Source organism: Glycine max, chromosome 8, assembly GCF_000004515.6.
Source record: "Glycine max cultivar Williams 82 chromosome 8, Glycine_max_v4.0, whole genome shotgun sequence".
Lineage (NCBI taxonomy): Eukaryota > Viridiplantae > Streptophyta > Magnoliopsida > Fabales > Fabaceae > Glycine > Glycine max.
In genome coordinates this window covers 15,067,020-15,086,624 of record NC_038244.2, presented here as the reverse complement: position 1 = coordinate 15,086,624, position 19,605 = coordinate 15,067,020, and the positions used below count along the sequence as shown (strand labels likewise).

The 19,605-nt window shown below is 30.8% G+C and overlaps 2 protein-coding genes across 3 annotated transcripts; one reads left to right on the top strand and one right to left on the bottom strand.

Moving 5' to 3' along the window:
• Positions 1 to 8,654: 8,654 nt before the first annotated feature.
• Positions 8,655 to 11,577, top strand: LOC100796293 (chaperone protein DnaJ). The gene is made up of 3 exons (XM_006585422.4): positions 8,655 to 9,062; positions 9,290 to 9,855; positions 10,061 to 11,577. Exons 1-3 carry the CDS (start codon positions 8,922 to 8,924, stop codon positions 10,506 to 10,508), a joined length of 1,155 nt encoding a protein of 384 aa, XP_006585485.1. The 5' UTR covers positions 8,655 to 8,921; the 3' UTR covers positions 10,509 to 11,577.
• A 622-nt stretch (positions 11,578 to 12,199) lies between these two features.
• On the bottom strand, positions 12,200 to 19,056 carry LOC100810658 (membralin-like protein At1g60995). Of its 2 annotated transcripts, XM_003531543.5 has the most exons (15): positions 18,375 to 19,056; positions 17,810 to 17,872; positions 16,717 to 17,154; positions 16,485 to 16,566; positions 16,047 to 16,108; positions 15,768 to 15,862; positions 15,468 to 15,547; positions 15,252 to 15,335; positions 14,978 to 15,094; positions 14,493 to 14,578; positions 14,268 to 14,374; positions 13,348 to 13,439; positions 13,188 to 13,264; positions 12,554 to 12,860; positions 12,200 to 12,453 (listed from the first exon to the last, which is right to left on the bottom strand). In XM_003531543.5, the coding sequence occupies exons 1-15, from the start codon at positions 18,525 to 18,527 to the stop codon at positions 12,446 to 12,448; spliced, it is 1,851 nt and encodes a 616-aa protein (XP_003531591.1). In that variant the 5' UTR covers positions 18,528 to 19,056; the 3' UTR covers positions 12,200 to 12,445. The 2 variants fall into 2 exon arrangements, with proteins under 2 accessions (XP_003531591.1, XP_006585484.1); XM_006585421.4 differs by having other exon boundaries at positions 12,200 to 12,860; positions 18,375 to 19,054.
• Between the last annotated feature and the right edge of the window lie 549 nt (positions 19,057 to 19,605).

Genomic DNA, 19,605 nt, shown 5'->3' with positions numbered 1-19,605 from the left:
CTCTGCCAAAGTTATTTTTAAAAAAATTTACCTTGAGACGGAAAGCTCAAAAACATTTTGGGTTGGTACCTATCAGAAAATTTTCCCCAATTTTTATGGGTGTTGTTCGTCATTTCACCAATCGGGTGGTCAATACAGAGAATTCGAGGAGGAGGGAGACATAGCCGTGGCGGTTCTTATAGATGACTGATTCAAGGAGGAGAGGAAGGAGGATGAAGATGGTAAAAAAATTGAAAAATCCATATGTGATTATAATTTCCTTGAGAACCACCGCGTTTTCAATTCCCCTAAAAATAAAAATGTTTTCACTGCTATTGTTCATTTTCCCTGAAAACGAAAAAAAAAAATGGGCGTACAAAGGCCACTTGGATTCGTACTTGAATTTTTTTTTTCCTTAAAATAAATTGATATGTTGAATAAAAAGTTTATAGATCTAGAAGGGGCATGCATGAAATTAAGGTAGAAGCTATGTAACTAGTGTTTTAAATATTGTAGTTCTATAAAGGGAATAATAGTCCTTCCATTTCAAAATAAGTTACTTTAAAGTCTTTTCACAACGATTAATTAGGAAAAACAGTAACAACTTAATGTCCAAATGAGTGAAATAACTTTTTTAAATTATTTTTATTGATTGCTGAAAAATTGGTTCATAGAGTATTCATAAATCATCATGTTTTGATTATTTATTTGAGATAAAGTTGGAATAAAAAATAAATTAATATTTCATTAAGAACTTAAAAAACGTAATGAGTTTTTGTTTCGCAAAACGCAACTTGTTTTGAAATAGAAGGAGTAATAAACAACTAATAAATGCCCAGTCTATTTATGACTGATTAATCAATGGTTATTTGTAAAAGCTATATAACTTTTGTAAGATACAGATATACAAAAGAGAAATATGCTGGATATTTATATTGTCCGTCTCATTCAAATGGGAAGGATTAGACTACATAATTTTTTAAACAGAAAGAAAAACAAAACAGCGCAATCATTCCAAAAAAATTCCCACTAAAACAAGATTAAAAAATTGATTCCTGAAGGATTATTTAGTTGACTTACTTTTTCTGATATATCAAATATTTAGTTGTAAATAATATATATATAGTGCATATATTATATCTGATTTGGTAGTGAGTAGTGATAGATACATATTTTGTTTTTTTTCACAGAAGTCACACTAATATTAAAATAAGTAGTTGTACAAAAATTTATTCCTTACTTTTAGTCGCAATTCAAAAAATGTATGCAATACATACAGAGATTTTTAAGGATTTGCGTAATTCTTTAGCGAATTTGTCTCCTTTATTGCAACTTTAGTTTTTTTTTTTTTTTTCTGAGGGGATTTGCAACTTTAGTTGATGGATCGGTCTTCTAGGTATAGAATTATTCAAATTTTTTCTTTGAAAAAACAATTAACTAAAGAAAATAACTAATTTAATTAAAGGATAAAAAGTGAGGACTTAAATTCATTAGAGTGATCATTATATTATATAGGATATAAAGTAGAAAAGGCATAATGATTATACAATAAATTCCTAGAAGACCCGTACCTAAAATAAAAAATAAAAAAAGAAAATCCAAGAAGACCTGTCTTAATTAAGGCGTTGCAGCCAATTCTCTAAACCCATTGAGTTTTTAGGATTTAAATACTTCAATTTGATTGATTTTTTTTTTTTTACTATCAGAAAATGAGAAAAAAAGGAAGGCAGAGAAATTATTTAATTTATAATCAAGATAAAGCATGAATACTACATGCAAGGCCCTTCGTGTTTTGTAAGAAAAATATTGTAAGCCCTTCATATTTTAAAAGGACAGCATGTTTGGCACATTTAGCCAAATGAAAAAATATTTTGAATTATCAATATTCAAACACATTATATGTTCACTCCATTATAAATCTTCAATTTTTTTATTCATCCTTACCTAGCAAATTTTAATTCTTAATCTTAAAAGTGAAATATTTAATCTTTGTTGATATTTTCTTTTTTGCATAGCTATATATCTTTATCATATACGTTATATAAATTTTCATATAAAACCAAAATATTTTTTTAGTTATTTATTTAATTACAATAAATTTTATTCTTTTATTTTTTAATCAATACCCAAATTCCTTCAACAAAATTAGATATAATATAATAAAATTTTCGTAAATCACCAGAGGTGTTCGGTTTGGTATCAATTTTTTTAAAATAAAAAATCATTCAAACCAAATATAAAAAAATATGGGGTTTAATTTAGATTGATTTGATTTAGATTAATTTGAGAGTAATATTAAAACCGAATTAAACTAAACTGTTTTTTTTCCAGTTTGGTTCAGATGGATTTTGTAATTTTTAATTATTTTCTATAATTTTAAAAATAACTTAAATACTAGCAAAAAAAATTAACACAATATGAAATCTAATAACTAATTGAATCATTATGAAGCCTTAAAATTAACATTTATATAAGATAAGCAATAAAACAACAAAGCCATAAAAAAATGTTGCACGACCCTACCAAGAGATATCCTGAGATAGCATGGATGATATTATCTGATTTAACCCAAAATTTGATGAAAGCCTTTATCCAACGGACGCCTACAAAAGAAAATGCCGCCTGAAGAGCACAACACACTTGAAGGGATTAAGCAAACCCCGTCCACCGACTTTGAAGACAACTCCATCGTAATTGACTTTAATCATAGTTAGGAAATTGGTCCGCTTAGTTGGATTGGTTCAATCGAGATCCGATGGTCTAATTGGTCGGGTTGGTTTTACAAAAAAAAAACCATTTTTATTATGTTGTTTCATTGTTATCAATTTTTATTTTAAATTTTGGAATATGAATAAATTTTTCTTAATTATTTATTTATACATAATAGATACATATATAATTTTAAATTTTTAATATATATCAAATCAAATTGAGTCAATGATCTGTCCACTGATTGAACCACTAATTTATTATTTTGATTGAGTCAAGATTAAAATTCATAACTATTAAGTCAATTCATAATTAAAGATTATACGATTTTATACTAGAATATAGAACAAAAATCTATTTGTAAAATATGAGATTTGGTTTGGTTCCAATATATAGGAACCAAAAAAATCGAACCAAACAAAAATATATTTTTTTTGTTTTTTGCTTTGATTTTTTTCTATTCAATTTAGCTGCTTAAAAAGATTTGATTTTAGTTTTTTTATCCATAGAAATTTGACACATTATAACGCTCACATATTTTATTCAATCAACTGAGTTTAACTCTCTTAGGGTGTGTTTAGTTTGCATTTTTATTTTTTGTTTTTATTTCATGTTTTCATTTTCAAAATATTAAAATTCTGAAAACATGTTTGATTTGACTTCTTATTTGTTGTTTTAAAAAAATAAAAATACTGAAAATTTAAATATATTGACTTCTTATCTTTTTGTATTTTTAGATTTGCTTAAAATTAGATTCATTGTCACCACAACTTCATTTTACCCGAAATGAAGTTTCTGTTTTCAACTAAAAACACTGAAAATAAAATTTTATTGTTTTCATTTTCTGGTTGTTTCCTGTTTTCATTTTCACTGAAAATGTTTACAGAAATTCAACCAAACACATCTTCATCATCATTTTCTACTTTCAGTGAAAATGAAAACAGAAATAACCAAACCAAACACCCCCTTAATATCTGGTTCGATTTTGAAAACTCATAAAAACTACTTATAAAATAATGCTCTTGCCAGCTTAAATAATTAATATTGTTTTTAATTTTTACTTTATATTTTATCTATATTATTTAATACCCATGTAATATATAGGATAATTGCTATATCTTTCATATATGCATTAATTGCCTTTCATAAATTCTTATCATAAATAAAACTGTTTCATTCTTTTTTTGGGAAAAAAAAGGCATTCACTCTATTCATTGGAAAAAATTCTTTCATTCTCAATATCAATCTCATTTTCATATCTTTATCGGAAAAAAGGTTTGATTTTACAATCTGGTCTATTGTAAGTTTCTCTTAAATCTGGATCTTTAATTGTATCATTCAGTGTTTGTTTGCATTCATGATAGTGATCATAATTCTTCACTATATTGACTTCTTATCGGAAAACATGTTTGATTTGACTTCTTGTTTGTTGTTTTCATTAAATAAAAATACTGAAAATTTAAATATATTGACTTCTTATCTTTTTGTATTTTTAGATTTGCTTAAAATTACATTAATTGTCACCGCAATTTCATTTTACCCGAAATGAAGTTTCTGTTTTCAATTAAAAACACTGAAAATGAGATTTTGTTGTTTTCATTTTCTGGTTGTTTCCTGTTTTCATTTTCACTGAAAATGTTTTCAGAAATCCAACCAAACACATCTTTATCATCATTTTCTACTTTCAGTGAAAATGAAAACAGAAAACAACCAAACCAAACACCCCCTTAATATTTGGTTCGATTTTGAAAACTCATAAAAACTACTTATAAAATAATGCTCTTGCCAGCTTAAATAATTAATGTTGTTTTTAATTTTTACTTTATATTTTATCTATATTATTTAATATCCATGTAATATATAAGATAATTGTTATATCTTTCATATATGCATTAATTATCTTTCATAAATTTTTATCATAAATAAAACCGTTTCATTCTTTTTTTGGGGAAAGAAAGGCATTCACTCTGTTCATTGGAAAAAATTCTTTCATTCTCAATATCAATCTCATTTTCATATCTTTATCGGAAAAAAGGTTTGATTTTACAATCTGGTCTATTGTAAGTTTCTCTTAAATCTGAATCTTTAATTATATCATTCAGTGTTTGTTTGCATTCATGATAGTGATCATAATTCTTCACTTCACCCTTGATTCTTTGACTAGGTTTAGGATGGAAAAAGATTCAATGTAGTTGAAACTTATAACAAGTATACACAGCCAATATTTTGCAATGGTTGAGTGAAAATTGAACTGTGTTTCAAATTTGATTTATTAGTTTGATTTTTGTTAATTCAAGGTTTACAAGTTATTGATTGCATCATTTGTATGTTATTACCGACTACAAATAATCCAGCTTAGGACAAGTCATTGTCACTATTTTTTTTCGATTATTGGAAGATATTTATAAACAACTTTTATATGAATAATTTCAAATCTTACAATACTATCATTTTACTTCATTTTGAGTTATAACTATTGAATAATGTATTCTATAATTTTAAGACACTAAATGCTTATATTTTTTTTATTTTATAAGATAGTATGATCGATTTGTAAAAAGATATAACATTATGCTTTCGATAAATCATACGATTGTTCATTTATCATTTACTATTTGTATTGTATGAAGAAATACATCAAATTCATGATCTATATATCTCTGATTTGATGTTGTATTTGTAATGATCTCATCAATTATTTTTATTTTGAATATGATGGATTTCATTTTTCTTATTATGTATCTATCAATAACTCTGTATCTTTGCCCAGATATCAATTTATAAAACAATTTTGTTTTCCGTTTCTCTCGACAACTTTCATGTCAGCATAGCTGTGTTGAACATGAGGGGTACAATGATAAAATACAGAATTATCACTGTGACTGTAGTAATTTCAAATTTTGATATACATGTGTATATGTTTGATCAGAATCTCAAAATTATTTTTTCTTTTTCAGTCAGCGCTTGTAGCTCACACTCTACTTCTTAAATACACCCACACTTTAGACAAGTGAGGTTTTCTAGTACCAGTGAACATATAAATTGTGTAGTTAAGCTATTACAATACAAACTGAGATTCATTTACTCAGAATAATTATTAGACACTTATTCGTTTATGAATTTAATAAATTTGTTGAATTATATAATTTTATTCATGCATATTAATTAGACATTCAAAGATGTGTAATTTAAGATAATTTCAAGGTGCCTGTCTATGAATTATAGATAATCATTCTCCATTTCTCTTGTATTTTAGGGAGGAAAGAAAAAAGAATATAGATAAAATGGAATGAAATGCATTTTACATGAAAAATTTTGTCCATCCAATTTCATTCTATTTTAAACAACTCAAACAATGTAATTAACTAAGCATATTATCATTTCATTTGATTCCATCCTTATTCATCAATCTAAAAATAAAGATTCCTTATCTATTTGTTCTTACTAAACTTCTCAAATATTCATTTCTTTTAAAAACTCTTGCATAGGTTACCAATAGCTGATCTGTTGAAAAATTTCCCTTTCCTTATCATCACTTATAGGAGTCAACAAGAGTATGGATTCTGGAAAGACTAATGAAGCACCCAATGCAAAGCTGGTTCGTGACTTTGACTTGAACATTTCATATGTGGAGGAGTTTGATGTGAATGCTGAAGACAAACTTTCATCGCCCATTCTCATGAATACTCAGCCGGCTTCTCAAAATTGCATTGAAGTAAGTCCTAGCAATGATTGTATATGTAGCTAGGTTTATCATAAATCCAAGTAACAAAATTTCTTTAATTAATAAAAATAATTGATCTAAAAATGTCAAAGATAGCTTCCATTATTCTCATCACAATGTCACATAGATACCGTTACCAATTTTTTTTCTTGATATAACTAGGAAGTGTATCTTACCATCTTTCATTTGTCACTTCATGCCCAAATCAGAATCAAATCTTAGACATTAGTTAAAGAATCTAAGTGTTGAATCATGTTTGTCAACAACTTTTGATATACTGTTACCAAATGATACCTTAACAAACTAACAATCATGTACAAAATAACATTATTGAGAACTAAGCCAAAGTATGATTGTGAACAGAACATGAACATTCAGGATGAAATTGCAAATAACGGGGACACAACTATTCAAGCAAATTCTGCTGCTAAGGGAGTTACCTCTGTCTCCTTTGCACCAGGAAGAATCTCACAATACCGTCGTCGTCGCCGCCGTCGCAGTGTAGAATGTAAGCCGAGTACTGATCCAGATAGACTCTGCACAAATACTTATTGTAAAACAAGAAGAACTCCCTTGTGGCGCAAGGGACCTCTGGGACCAAAGGTAAATAGTGAATATGTAACATCAATACATGTATGTATGTCTGTCTTTTTTGGTAATGTATGTATATCTGACCAAACCCGGTTTGTTATCTGTTTTTTATATAGAATTTAATTAGAATTGATCCTGCCGTCTATTTACATATCCACACCTAGTTTACTTTTATAATAACTCCTTTAAGATCAAATTTATCGTTTTAGTTTTTAGAAATATAGCATTGTCCCATTAATTCCTGAAATTAAGATTTTTTTAAAACCCCCTACAATTTTCAGTTATTTTATATAAGTCCCTAAACTCAACTGTTTAATGTCATTTTAGTCTCTAAACACATGTTAATATTATAATGTATGTCACGCTCTTTTTAAAAAAATTTTTTTGGACTAATGTAATTGGCGCGGATTACATTTTTTATATACTTTTAAGGATTAAAATTGCAGTTTACTTATTTTTGATTAACTGAGAATGTAAATGATAACATATGAAAATTAAACTTTTTTATGTGATATTCATACATGCAAGTGTTATTGGATACAAATACAATTTTAAAGCTCATTCAACATATGAATGAGCATGCATGGTTAATTGAAGACCAATGAGTTTGTTTTAGTATTATTTTTTTGCAGACTTTTTTCTTTGATCGATAAATGTTAATGGTTAAGTTTTTGTGAGTAGGAAAATTGAATTTGTCATCTTTTTTTTTTCTTCTCTTAGCCATTCAACTAATCTTTTATATATATATATATATATATATTTTCTGCAGACTTTGTGCAATGCTTGTGGCATTCAATATCTTAAGATAGTGAAGGGTACAGGCAGTGGCCTCCCTGCTGCAGTTGCAGATGATGAAGGTGATGCTTCTCCTGGTCCTGTCCCAGCTGCTGAAATCGTGGAAGAAGGGGATTCAAATCTCTAAATGAAGGGCCAATGTGCTGCTCCACCTTTTGTACTTCATGATCATTTCTCCATTTTTGAATTACATAGTTCGACTATTTGTGTGTTTCTCTTGCAGTTTGGGATTTGTTTTTATGGATAAAAATGATAGAATGAAGGCACTTTCAATATGCTAGGACTGCCAGCATTCAAAGCCCACCCGTATTTTGCTTTTCAATATAAGTATCACATTTTGGGGTGATAATCATATCCCCATGACATTATATATGGTGGTTTTTCAATATAAATTATATTTTCTTTTTGCTGAACAATATTACAGTATGTGACAATACTTGGAGACTAATCTTGGAATAAATTAAGAATACTACACCTTCAGTATTTTTTAAAGAGCTAGATAATTAAGTAATAGTATATTTTATATTATATTTCTTATAAAAAAAGACTAGAAGTAGTATATAACCTTGCAGTATGGTATGGTATTGTCGCCTAAATGATTAAGTAAATAAAATTGAAAAGCTAGTATATATGCAATTTCTTTCAAAATATTGATTATGTTGTGCGTGTGTTTCTACGTACCGTGAGACTATTGAAGTTTTAATATTCATTCAATTTTTCTATATTTTGAACAAATTTTGTTGTTGCATACATTATTTTATCCACCATCTAAAATTTCTAGCTAAATCGGCCAAATTAATGAACATATAAGACTAAAATGATTGGTGTGTTGATAACAACCGTAAGAAGCATTCTAATTACAATTAGTTTCGTTCGTTTAGCACAAGTTGTACGTGTTTTGGAATAGAGATTATCACGTCTCACCACACTAAATATAGGGTAAAGTCCACGTAACATGAAAACAATAACACAATGAAACGTGCCTGTTCCAAACTTTCTTCACCTTTGTTTCCTTTTCCACCAAACTCTTGTCTTCCTCTTCCCCCTCTTGTCTTTAATTTCTTCATCCCTGTTTACAATATATCTTCTTTTTCTTACCTTTAATCTCTGCTCCTCAAGTCCAATGGGAGATCACCCACGTTCTCAACCATTGGATTTGCACAACCTCTTTAAGATTCCAAAAAACAAATCCTTGAAAGATGTTAGCAAGGCTTACAAATCGCTTGTATCCAAACGGAACCATCATGACAAGAAAACCCCCGAGGTAATTAATAATCTTAAAAATGTGTGCAATATTGTGCATACTAGCTCCTCCTCAACATAATTTTCTCAAACAACACATATAACAGACATTGCTACATATTATATAGTTTTGAGTTAATGAAAATAAATAATCATGCATATGGATTCATATAAAGTTACAATATATATGCATCATATGATGTTATCAGATATTATTGTCATTCTGATGATGATCTTTGATGCATGCAGGAGCCAACAACACCCCCAAGGTTTGAGGAGAGTGATAATAAAAGAGTGGATCAAGACAATTGGAGTCCTAAGTTATTTTCAAGGGCTGCAAGCAGAAGATCTAAAACGCCAACGCCAAAATCAAGGCCTATGTCAAGGCACGGAAGCAGGCGATGCACGACACCAACCTCTCTATCGAGAAGTTCTTCTAGTTCTGGTCGAAGGAGTGCCACAGAAATTGCTGCATCATCTCTCAAAAGGATTATGAGCAAAAGGGTTTCTCCGCCTTCTTTATCAAGTAATAAGTTGGACATCTCTGAACCTGAGTTAACCAACCATGTAGCATCTCCAACAAAAGATGCAGATGCTGGCGCAAAGACAACCACCCGAAAGACTCAACATATTCCTGCAGTCTCTCTGTCAAGCAATATGAGTTGTAGGTCAACAACACCTATCATATTTTCACAGACGACAACTAGAAGGAAACCCCCACAAGTTGAGAGGACGCTCTATTGCACGCTTGAGAACTTATGCTTTGGATGCAAAAAAAATGTTAAAGTTACTAGAGATGCCATCAAATTTCCCGGGTACATATGTTTCTGTCAACTGATCTTTTTATAGATGAATATACTTTTGTGTTGCTAAGATAAGATTGCTCTAGTTATTAGGCAAATTGCATATGCAGATGCTATTCTCTATATATGGAGTGTGTTAGTGTACATAGGGTGTAGAAATTCAATGTTTCTTTGAAGTGCATTGATTAATTAATTACTAACTTAAATTTTTCAATAGGGTAATTATCCAAGAGGAGGAGATTTTAAAAATTGAGGTGAAGCCTGGATGGAGAAAAGGAACAAAGATTACATTTGAAGGGGTAGGTGACGAGAAACCTGGATACCTCCCTGCTGATATAGTATTCTTGATTGATGAAAAGAAACACCCTTTGTTTAGGAGAGAAGGCATTGATTTGGAAATAGGTGTTGAGATTCCACTAGTAGATGCACTTACAGGATGCTTCATATCAATCCCTCTATTAGGAGGGGAAAATATGGGTTTGTCATTTGAGAATGATGTCATATACCCAGGATATGAGAAGGTTATTAAAGGTCAAGGAATGCCAGACCCCAAAAATAACGGGATAAGAGGTGATCTTCTTGTCAGATTCCTCATTGAATTCCCCAGAGAATTAAGCGAAGAACGACGGAAAGAAGCTGCTAGTATCCTGCAAGACTGTTGCTAATAATGACCATAGTTGTATGCAGATGCACTAATTTTTTTTGCCACAACAAGACAGAGGACAAACAAACAAGTATTTTTATTATCATTCATGCATAGTCGGTCCTATATCAGATTACCAACACACTGAAGCACAACAATAATGGATGCATTTCGTGCCGAGAGAATGAAGATGTTGTTGAGCTTCCATATGGGGATGGTCAGGGCTGTTGAAAAAGAGAAAAGAAACTTCCATCAGTGACTCCACTGATGTTGTCTTCAACAGTTTACAGTTACTGTCTCCTTCCTAAGATAAGAAGCTTGCATCTTGATGTGGCCAAATTCAAAATCTTTAGATTGCTTCCTTCCAATCCAGATCGAATATGTAACTTGTCAAATTGCCTATACGAGCACAGTTTGCACCATTATTAGCACTAGGTTACTGACTCGTAGGAGGACATAACTGTTACTTAACCAAATATTTGAGGAGATCAATGTCTCCAAAGATATAATTTATGTATCTATCTTTAAAATAGTCAACAAAAGTAACTAGTTTTTCACCAGGTCTCTGTTACTTCAGCATCTGCCGGAAATTACTATGAGCAAAAATCCATTTTCCTATTTTCAACCAAACAAGACAAGGGAGAGAGAAATTATTAAAGTGAAAGTAGTAGCAATTAGCAACCTTTTTATATTGGCTGTATTAATATGCTTCAAGGTTGTTGCATATGAAGTCGCATTATTAAACTATGCTAGCCTGCTGTGTTATAACTAAGCCTACATTTATATTTTCCCCTTCCTAAGAGCTTAGAATATTCAAGATATAAGATGAGTTGAATGGTTAAAAAAGAAGGGAAGAGGGAAAAAAGGTTGTGGGTTGGATCCTCACAGCTAACAAAATTAACATTTGTCTATCCAAAAAAAAAAAGAGCTTAGAAGATCAGAATCAGATTAATTATTTCATGCAGAAGGGGAGTGACAGAAGAACAAATACCCTTCATTGTTTAGAGAAATTGAGTTCAATAGACGGGTAGCCGCATTCCATCAGGAAGGAAGCAGACCTTCCTGAGAAGTCAAGTTACCAACTGACGATCACTAGTGGACATAAAATGATATGATACTAGAAATTTATGCAATAGCAAAATATAACCAAATTTCAAATAAAGAGTATTATATTCCAAGCTCTTTACGTTAGAGTAATAAAACAAAAAGTTCTTTAAGTTAGTCTTTTAAAGTACCGAAAGCAATATTTTTATAACCAAAAGTTATGAAACTAACTCTGACAGCATGAAGATTAACAAAATAAATTTTATCTCTCTCAACAGAATCATTTTCACATGCACAACTAGGAAATCAACTCTATGGACCTTGTTGGTCCTTTTGAATTATGTTCTTGTTGGTGAGAGGAAAAAAAACTCGTTGCATTCACAGGTCGTTTTTTTAGCGGAAATTACACTAACATAACTCGTAACATAACTGTTATTTTAGGACGGAGCACCCTGAGAATTTTCGGAACCGTACCCTAGTATTTTGGATAAAATGCTAAAAAAATTATATACTTATTCAATAAGTTAATGAAAATAATAATTTGTTTATAATTTTAACCGTAAAAATAATGGGAACATGTTAAAAAAATATAATTTTCTTTTATAAGATCAAATAAACTCTTCCAAATGCTCCCATTCGGTAAAACTGTGTTTCAGTACAGAACAAAACTCGCATAAATTTTTAGCATTTATAAAGCAAAGGCTATAAAGAATATATATTATACAAACATTTTGTTGAGCTTTTTCATTTGGACCGTCGTTGACCTATATGACATCACGTACATTGTTTTGTTCCTTCCTATATTAACAAGCTCTCCACTTGTTCACCGCCGCTATCTGTTGTCGATATTATCCTGATTCTCAGGGTTTTCATTCGCAGCCCCAGGTGTTTCATTAAAAACTTGTCCTTGCTCTCTCACGTCTCTGAACATGGAAAAAAACGAGTTTAGGCCCTCAGACGAAGCACCTCCTAAGATCCATAATAATAAAGAACTGAATGAATTCATGGATCCAGGGTTCAGACCCCTTTCTGCTTGTCGAATGTCAGCTTGCCCAGGAATCTGGGCAGGGTTCGCAACCCTGTCTCGGTTGTTTTCTGACCGACCTTGAGGGTCGGCAACTCCTGGTCCATTTTGGGGCATTGATTGATCAAAACCAGGTCTCAACCCTGCTCCAGTTGGCAAGTCGGTGTTATTTAATCCCTGGTTTCTTGTGTTCAATCTTGTGATGTGTAACGTTGATGCAAGAATGGTCGAAGAGGTAATGTGGAAGTCTGGGTGTTGTTGAAGTTGTGACCGTCGATTTTGCATGTACCTTTGCAGTGCCGGTACCTTAATAACATAGTATTTACATTTCAGTAAAGTAAATGTCAGCAAATTTATAATTAACATATATAAAGCTTCTACCAGAAACGTGATTACAATAATAGAAATTTTAAATATAAACAAGAATTAAACTCTGAAAATCACAATTCTTTTTCCCAATTCTAGAATGAATTCGTTAGCATTTTTTTTCAAACCTCACCTAGCCCACGTTTTCCTATCCCCTCATCAAGTCTCTTAAGACAAAAAATCACCAACAAAAAAATTATTATAAAAAACCCAAATGGAAAGAAAAACATTGAGATTTGTAATAAGCCAATGGTCATCACTCATTACCTCAAACCGATTCCAAAAGTACAGGATAAGGTGTTGCATAAAAGCTGCAGTTGTAGAAAGGGCCAAATATGAAAAACCTGGAAATTTAAAACTCATTATTTCCAAATGAAATTAACTTAAGCCAACTAAACCAAAAAATAGAAAAATAGTACGAACATACCATAAGCATAAGAGAAGAAATATATGTGGAAGACCAGGAAATACAGCAAAAAGAAGCGAGGAAAGAACTTCATTGATATTGGTGTTCGGACACTGCAAGTTACAATACACTTGTATTATCATACGCTGGACCACAACCCTACAAATGTGCATGAAAATGTATAATAGATACTGGTCCAGATATTAAAAGAACAAACAAAAATATAACTTGATTGATGTGATCCCCCCTTATCCAAGGTTCAAGGAACTGGGGTTAGGAAGAGAGTTATTACAGAACTTTCTTCCCAAGGAATACCAAAAGAACTGATCAACACCATCCCTCTACCTTCTCTGTCGTCTTTTTATACTAGCCTAACTAATTAACTATTCAAATAGATTACAAGCTTAACCAAGTAACTAACAGGGGTTGGCCCACTTCATTTCTAGGGCTCATTGTTATTTCTTTTCTAAATCTTCCTGATTAGGGATCAAGTGCAAACAATGTTGCCAGATTAATCATTTGTTAATTAAGTACAGTCATCAGAATAATAAATTAATAAATTGGCATATAAACACCAGTAAAAGGCATCTTTTTAATTATGGATGAAATATAAAAAGGTAGTTTTGCTATAGTTGTATTCCCTTTTAACCAATCCAAAATCTGGAAAAGTACATTTGGACTTGCCCTCTGAAAGGAATAGTAGTCCAATGGCCAAAAGCTAAAAATAAATAGTAAACTTATGATGCAATAAATGAATATAGCTCACAATACTTTAGGGAACAAAAATTACAATACATGCTAATTGAATTGGATAAATATGCAACTTAATGACCCAACTAGCATTTACCAAAAATAATTTTTGAGCAACAAACCCACCGGACATGCTGTCTAAATAACATACTTGATTACTCACATAATATTGAGAGAAAAGAGAAACAGACCTAATGAGAGTAAAAAGTTCACACAACCAGACAAGAATCAAGACCATGAAAGCAAGTAGCTGATCATCATAAAACTCAAAGAGAAAAAACAGAATGCCAATCATAATCTGCAGAAATCAATAAACAATTTATCAGCAAAGCTAATAAAATAAGAAATAGCACAAACACGAGACAATTTAAATAGAAACTTTTGACAAAAGTAAATCAATTAAAATGAGTGCTTACAGGAACAAAAACTAGTGATTCAATCACATGTACAAAGATCAGCTGAAATGTTGGCAGGCGATGCCGTGCATGATGTTGAAGCTGCACTGTAAAGACTAGCAGAGGTGAAAAACTAATCTCGGGTCATTTGCAGAAAAGTATGGCAAAATCATGAACAGCATTGGCATATTTGATAGTGGCAAATGACTTTATAGTTAGCACACTTAATCCATAAGATTTTGATGACGAATGACCTTTTGAATAAACCTTCCAATCACTATTAGAGATCAATTCTCATGCTTTCAATCACTCGATCACAAAGTGATAGCACCTCTGGACAACCCTCACTTAATGATTGCCTCTAAATTTATTTTAGGTGAATTTAAAAGCAAGAAATTATCACATGGGGCAATGGGCAAAATAATAGGATAGATGCAACGCAAGCAGGAATCACCAAATCAATTTTCACATAATAAAACCTCTGTATAATGAACAAACAATCCTACCCGTGAACTTCAGCATGCGAGTCTGTGTTTCTCTTAATGTAAATGATACTGACATTGTGGTAGTAAAAAATACAAACAAGGACATCATCAGCACACCACACTTTGTTACAAGGTAGTCTGCACAGGCAAAATGACACATGTTAGTTGTTACAAGCCAACAGTAGGAGTTCTGAATTATTGGGCAAACAGGAGAAACTCAAATAATGTTGAGGTCATGAAAACAATCTCTTCAAATATGGGGTGCTCAAGCAAATAGAAGGATAAATTAGCAAACCTCCAAACCTAGCTGGCCCTTCTGGAACTTCTTGTGCATAACTAAGGTTATAGAATTCCTTTGTTTGATAGTTATAAAGATAACCTGCCATGAAGTCCAAAAAGAATTTGAGCGATAATTAAATTCTGAAAGTTCAAAGTATGTCAATGACGAAGTTCAAAGCAGTTGTTAGTGGACAATTATATAAATTAGTTTATCCAGAAAAGGGGCAGTTACCTTGACCATGAGAACTCAATAAACTATTGATTAAAATCGTATCATATCCAACAAATCTGTTTATTAGTAGTTGCTGCCACCTAAAATGAAAAATATATTCAATTGAAAAATACAGGATAAAATATTAAACATTACTATATAATATCAATGAAATCCTGAGAAAAAATGTCCTATCAGCAAAACAATTTAGTTCAATTTACACCTTTTGCCATCAAAACTATGTAAAAGTAGGCTCTCAATGGAGATAACTTGTCACTTTCTAGATTGAAACAATATAATCATGCTAATACTTATTCTTACTTGTTTCCAAAGCAGGAGTACCAGGCTGATATGCTAACATTCACAGTATGTATATTATGATGAGACTTAGCACTTTCAGGTAACAAGAAATACCCCTGCAGAATAAGATTACAAAATCAACAATAGAGAAGAGAAGTCTCCAACAAATTACAGAATCAACATCAAAAGTAGCTTCAACAAACTGACAGAATCTACTTCAGAAATACATGTATGTACTATGTTTCAGAAATTTCAGTCTTAATCAACTTAAAAGTTGAATACAGAAGAAAAATAACATACCTTTTCCATAGTATAAAGATATGTGGGTTCAAATAACTTGCCTTTCTTGTTAAGCCATTGCACTGAAATTGAAAACAAAACTTATTGAACAATAATACAAACACAGAATGTCAGAAACAAAGAGAGAGGAGTGAGTCAGATAAAAATTATACACATTCATTTAGGTCAAATTCATAAGGCACATTGCAAAGGCTCGGAAATTAATTATTTTCAATATCCTATACTTCATAAATTTCTAATTAAGACAATAAAACATAAAAAGCCTTTTATGTTTCCTAATTAATTTTCGTAAGTAAATAGATTCTGAAAATCCAAGAATACATATAGAACCCTTTTTACACTAGCAATAATTATCAGCATGTGAAATTTATTAAGTGAGGGACACAAATTGCAAAGGTAAATTATAATTTAAACATAAGAGGAAAATATTTTCATTACCTGCATTAGTGTTAAGCCTGTCCAAACGAAGGATATGCATCCATTTGGGGATATCAAGATTTAGGTGTACACCAGCAATATTCTACACTTGAAAATTCAAAGCTTAGCAGATTTTTTTAGTAAAATTGATATTGACTTAAATTTTATAAATTCTGGCTAGAAAGAATCAGAATTCATCAGCATAACATATATGGTCTAATCTAGCTCCAAGAAATAATATAATTCTACTTACCCACAGCTTCTGAAAACTTCCGATGATCTGCATTGTGTGTCTCCAAATGAATGAGATACGCCTATACCACTTTTTACCAAAATGTATAATTGCTGCTTTTAATGTCTCTTTGGCTGATAAAGTAAAACTTTTTGGTGGGTCCTCTTTATCAATTTTGATGACAGAATCCTCACCCACAGACCTGGTGTTTTGATTACTTGTAGAGGTTTCAGCTTGATGTTCAAGAAACTCAGTCTGAGTTTTCCAAAACTTCAATACCAATTTTCCTCTCCTAGCACCTGAACCGATCCAGTTCCCCCAAAGCTTGGAAGCCAAAAATGTCAATTTATCTCCACTGACATCAGAAATCTCCATTTTATCTTTTACAATTTTGGTTTCAGGGGGATCTATTCTGTTTGATTCAGAATCATTATGAGACCACAGGCCGGCACTGGTTATCTAAAACAAGGAATTTACATGTGTCATGTATGCAACAAAGCAACTAAAGGAACATAGAAAAATGATCTCCCAAATAATAGTTAAACCTTAAAGTATGTTAATTGCTACCAAAATGAAAGATGAAAGAAACTGGCAATTTCAGGCTTTTACCTAGGAGAAAAGTGATATGTTTAAAAACAAATGACCAAAATTGCGATTTTGGCCCCCTTATTTATTTTCCACAATTTTAGTCCCCAAATTTTAGAAAATCCATAAATTTGGTCCAATCCTCAATTTTGCATACGCTCATTTCTTTGATTTTTTTACATTTTAATCAATTAATTTTTTTTATATTGTTAAATGTTAATTTTCAACCCATCACAATACTGACACATCATTAGTCAACCATTAAGTTAAACGGTAAACATATGCAAAATTGCAGATTTTTTTAAAATTTAGGTACTAAAACCGCGGAAAAAAATAAGGGAGCGAAATCACAGATCAAGAATTAAAGGAGGACCAAAATTGCAATTTAGCCAAAACAAATATATATGCTTGAAGTATGTCAATATTAAACTTACTATAGCATAATAGACAGTATTTATTCACATAGTTTGATTCAAGGAGAAAAACTTTTAAAAGCACACATTTAGTATGTGCATTTAAAAGCACATACCTTAATCTGAATAAGTTGGGCTTCTGATGTCACGACTCCAGATAGCTCACTTGAACATCCAGGCTTCACATAGAGAAGAAAAATATATAAGAAACCAAAGCTAACTTACTTGAATAGGCAAAAACTAAGATGGACTATAGGTTCTGATACCATGTTAGATTTTAACTTAAAACCAATTAGCATTAAGTGAAGTTGACCAACAGATATACAAGCTGCACCCCGAAAATTGAGACAGAAGATGTGAGACTTCCTAACAATTCAAACCCAAGCAGCAAACCACGAATAATTACGAACTATGAAGTAAACTGGAACTAGCTGGATTCTTGGGTTACCAAACAAAAAACACTAAAATCCTCACATAGGATAAGGAACAAGTAAGTTTTCTAACCGCTCATTCATGGTTAAGGCTGGCGTCTACTGTGGACTAATGAAAATGTTGCAACAACAATTAGAGTGTTTGTTCAAAAGAAGTCGGTTTGCATTTCCCAAAAAGTAGGTTCAATGTTGAGGTATATTGAGGCGATCAAAACCCTAAATAAAAAGAAAGGAAGTTGAAATTGAATACCTGTTGAACGTAATTGGCATGCATAACAACGAGAATGCAGAACAAGGTTATGGCGATGAATAGGTAGAGATACTCCAAAGCAACTCTGACTTTGGGAGTCAGCATCTGCGAAAACCTCTCCTGCACGCGTATGAACGTCTGCTCCGGGTCCATCAATACATACGAATGAAACCGAAAAATCAAATTAGAGGTTTTGTTTGTTGTGGATGATCATCATCATCTTCAAGTTTCCCACGAGGAACTGGATTAGTACCAAAATACAAATACAATATTTTATGATCTGTTTGTCTTGTCGTGCGTCACCTGTTTGGTGAAGGGAATGAGATAAACTATGTATTCTAGCGCAGCGCAATCAGTCATCAGATCGGGAATAATATTATACCGTCTATGCGTCCTGCTTCATTTCCAGCTCTACATGCATTACTCTTTTTTTTTTTTTCTTCTTCTATATTTCCTTCTCTAAATTACAATTTTGGTTCCCTTCAGATTTTTTTTTATGTACAAATGTTAATTGTTAATCCTTTTTTTTTTAGAATATTAATGGTGCAATTTTTTTTTCAACCACTTAATTAATTTTATATCTCTTTGTTTCCTATAATTCTTCATCCATAATTTATTCTTCTTGTTTAAATTGTTTTTATAATTTTAGTTTGATATTTAATTTTGCATATATTTTTTCTTTTATTTTAATCTAATTCAACCTTAAATCTAACATATTCCCATTTTATAAACAAAACTTTCATAAACATAAGATATCAAAATAAAATATTTAAAATTTAATGTGTTAAAACAAAATAACAATAAAATATAATCGACCAAAACTAACATTTGGTCTTTTTATATATATAATAATTGACAATAATTTAAGTTAACTTATTTTTTTCTAAAAAAAATTAAAAACAACTTCATGTTACAAATTAAATTATTCTTTTTATATTTAAAGATGTTTTTTTATTATAATTTTAATTATAATATAATATATTTTAAAAATATTTGTTTGTGATAAATGTTAATTATATAAAATATAAATGTTTAATGTACAATTTAGAAATACAATTTTTTTAAAACAAAAACTGGCAATTTTTTTTAAAAAAAATTATTAAAATACAAATAAAAATTGGAATAGAAAAAGATATACTAAAATACATATTAAGAAAACCAAGTACAGAGAATATGAAACAGGATGAAAATTTTGGGATAGTTGAAGAAGAAAATTTTCATCTACTTGCAT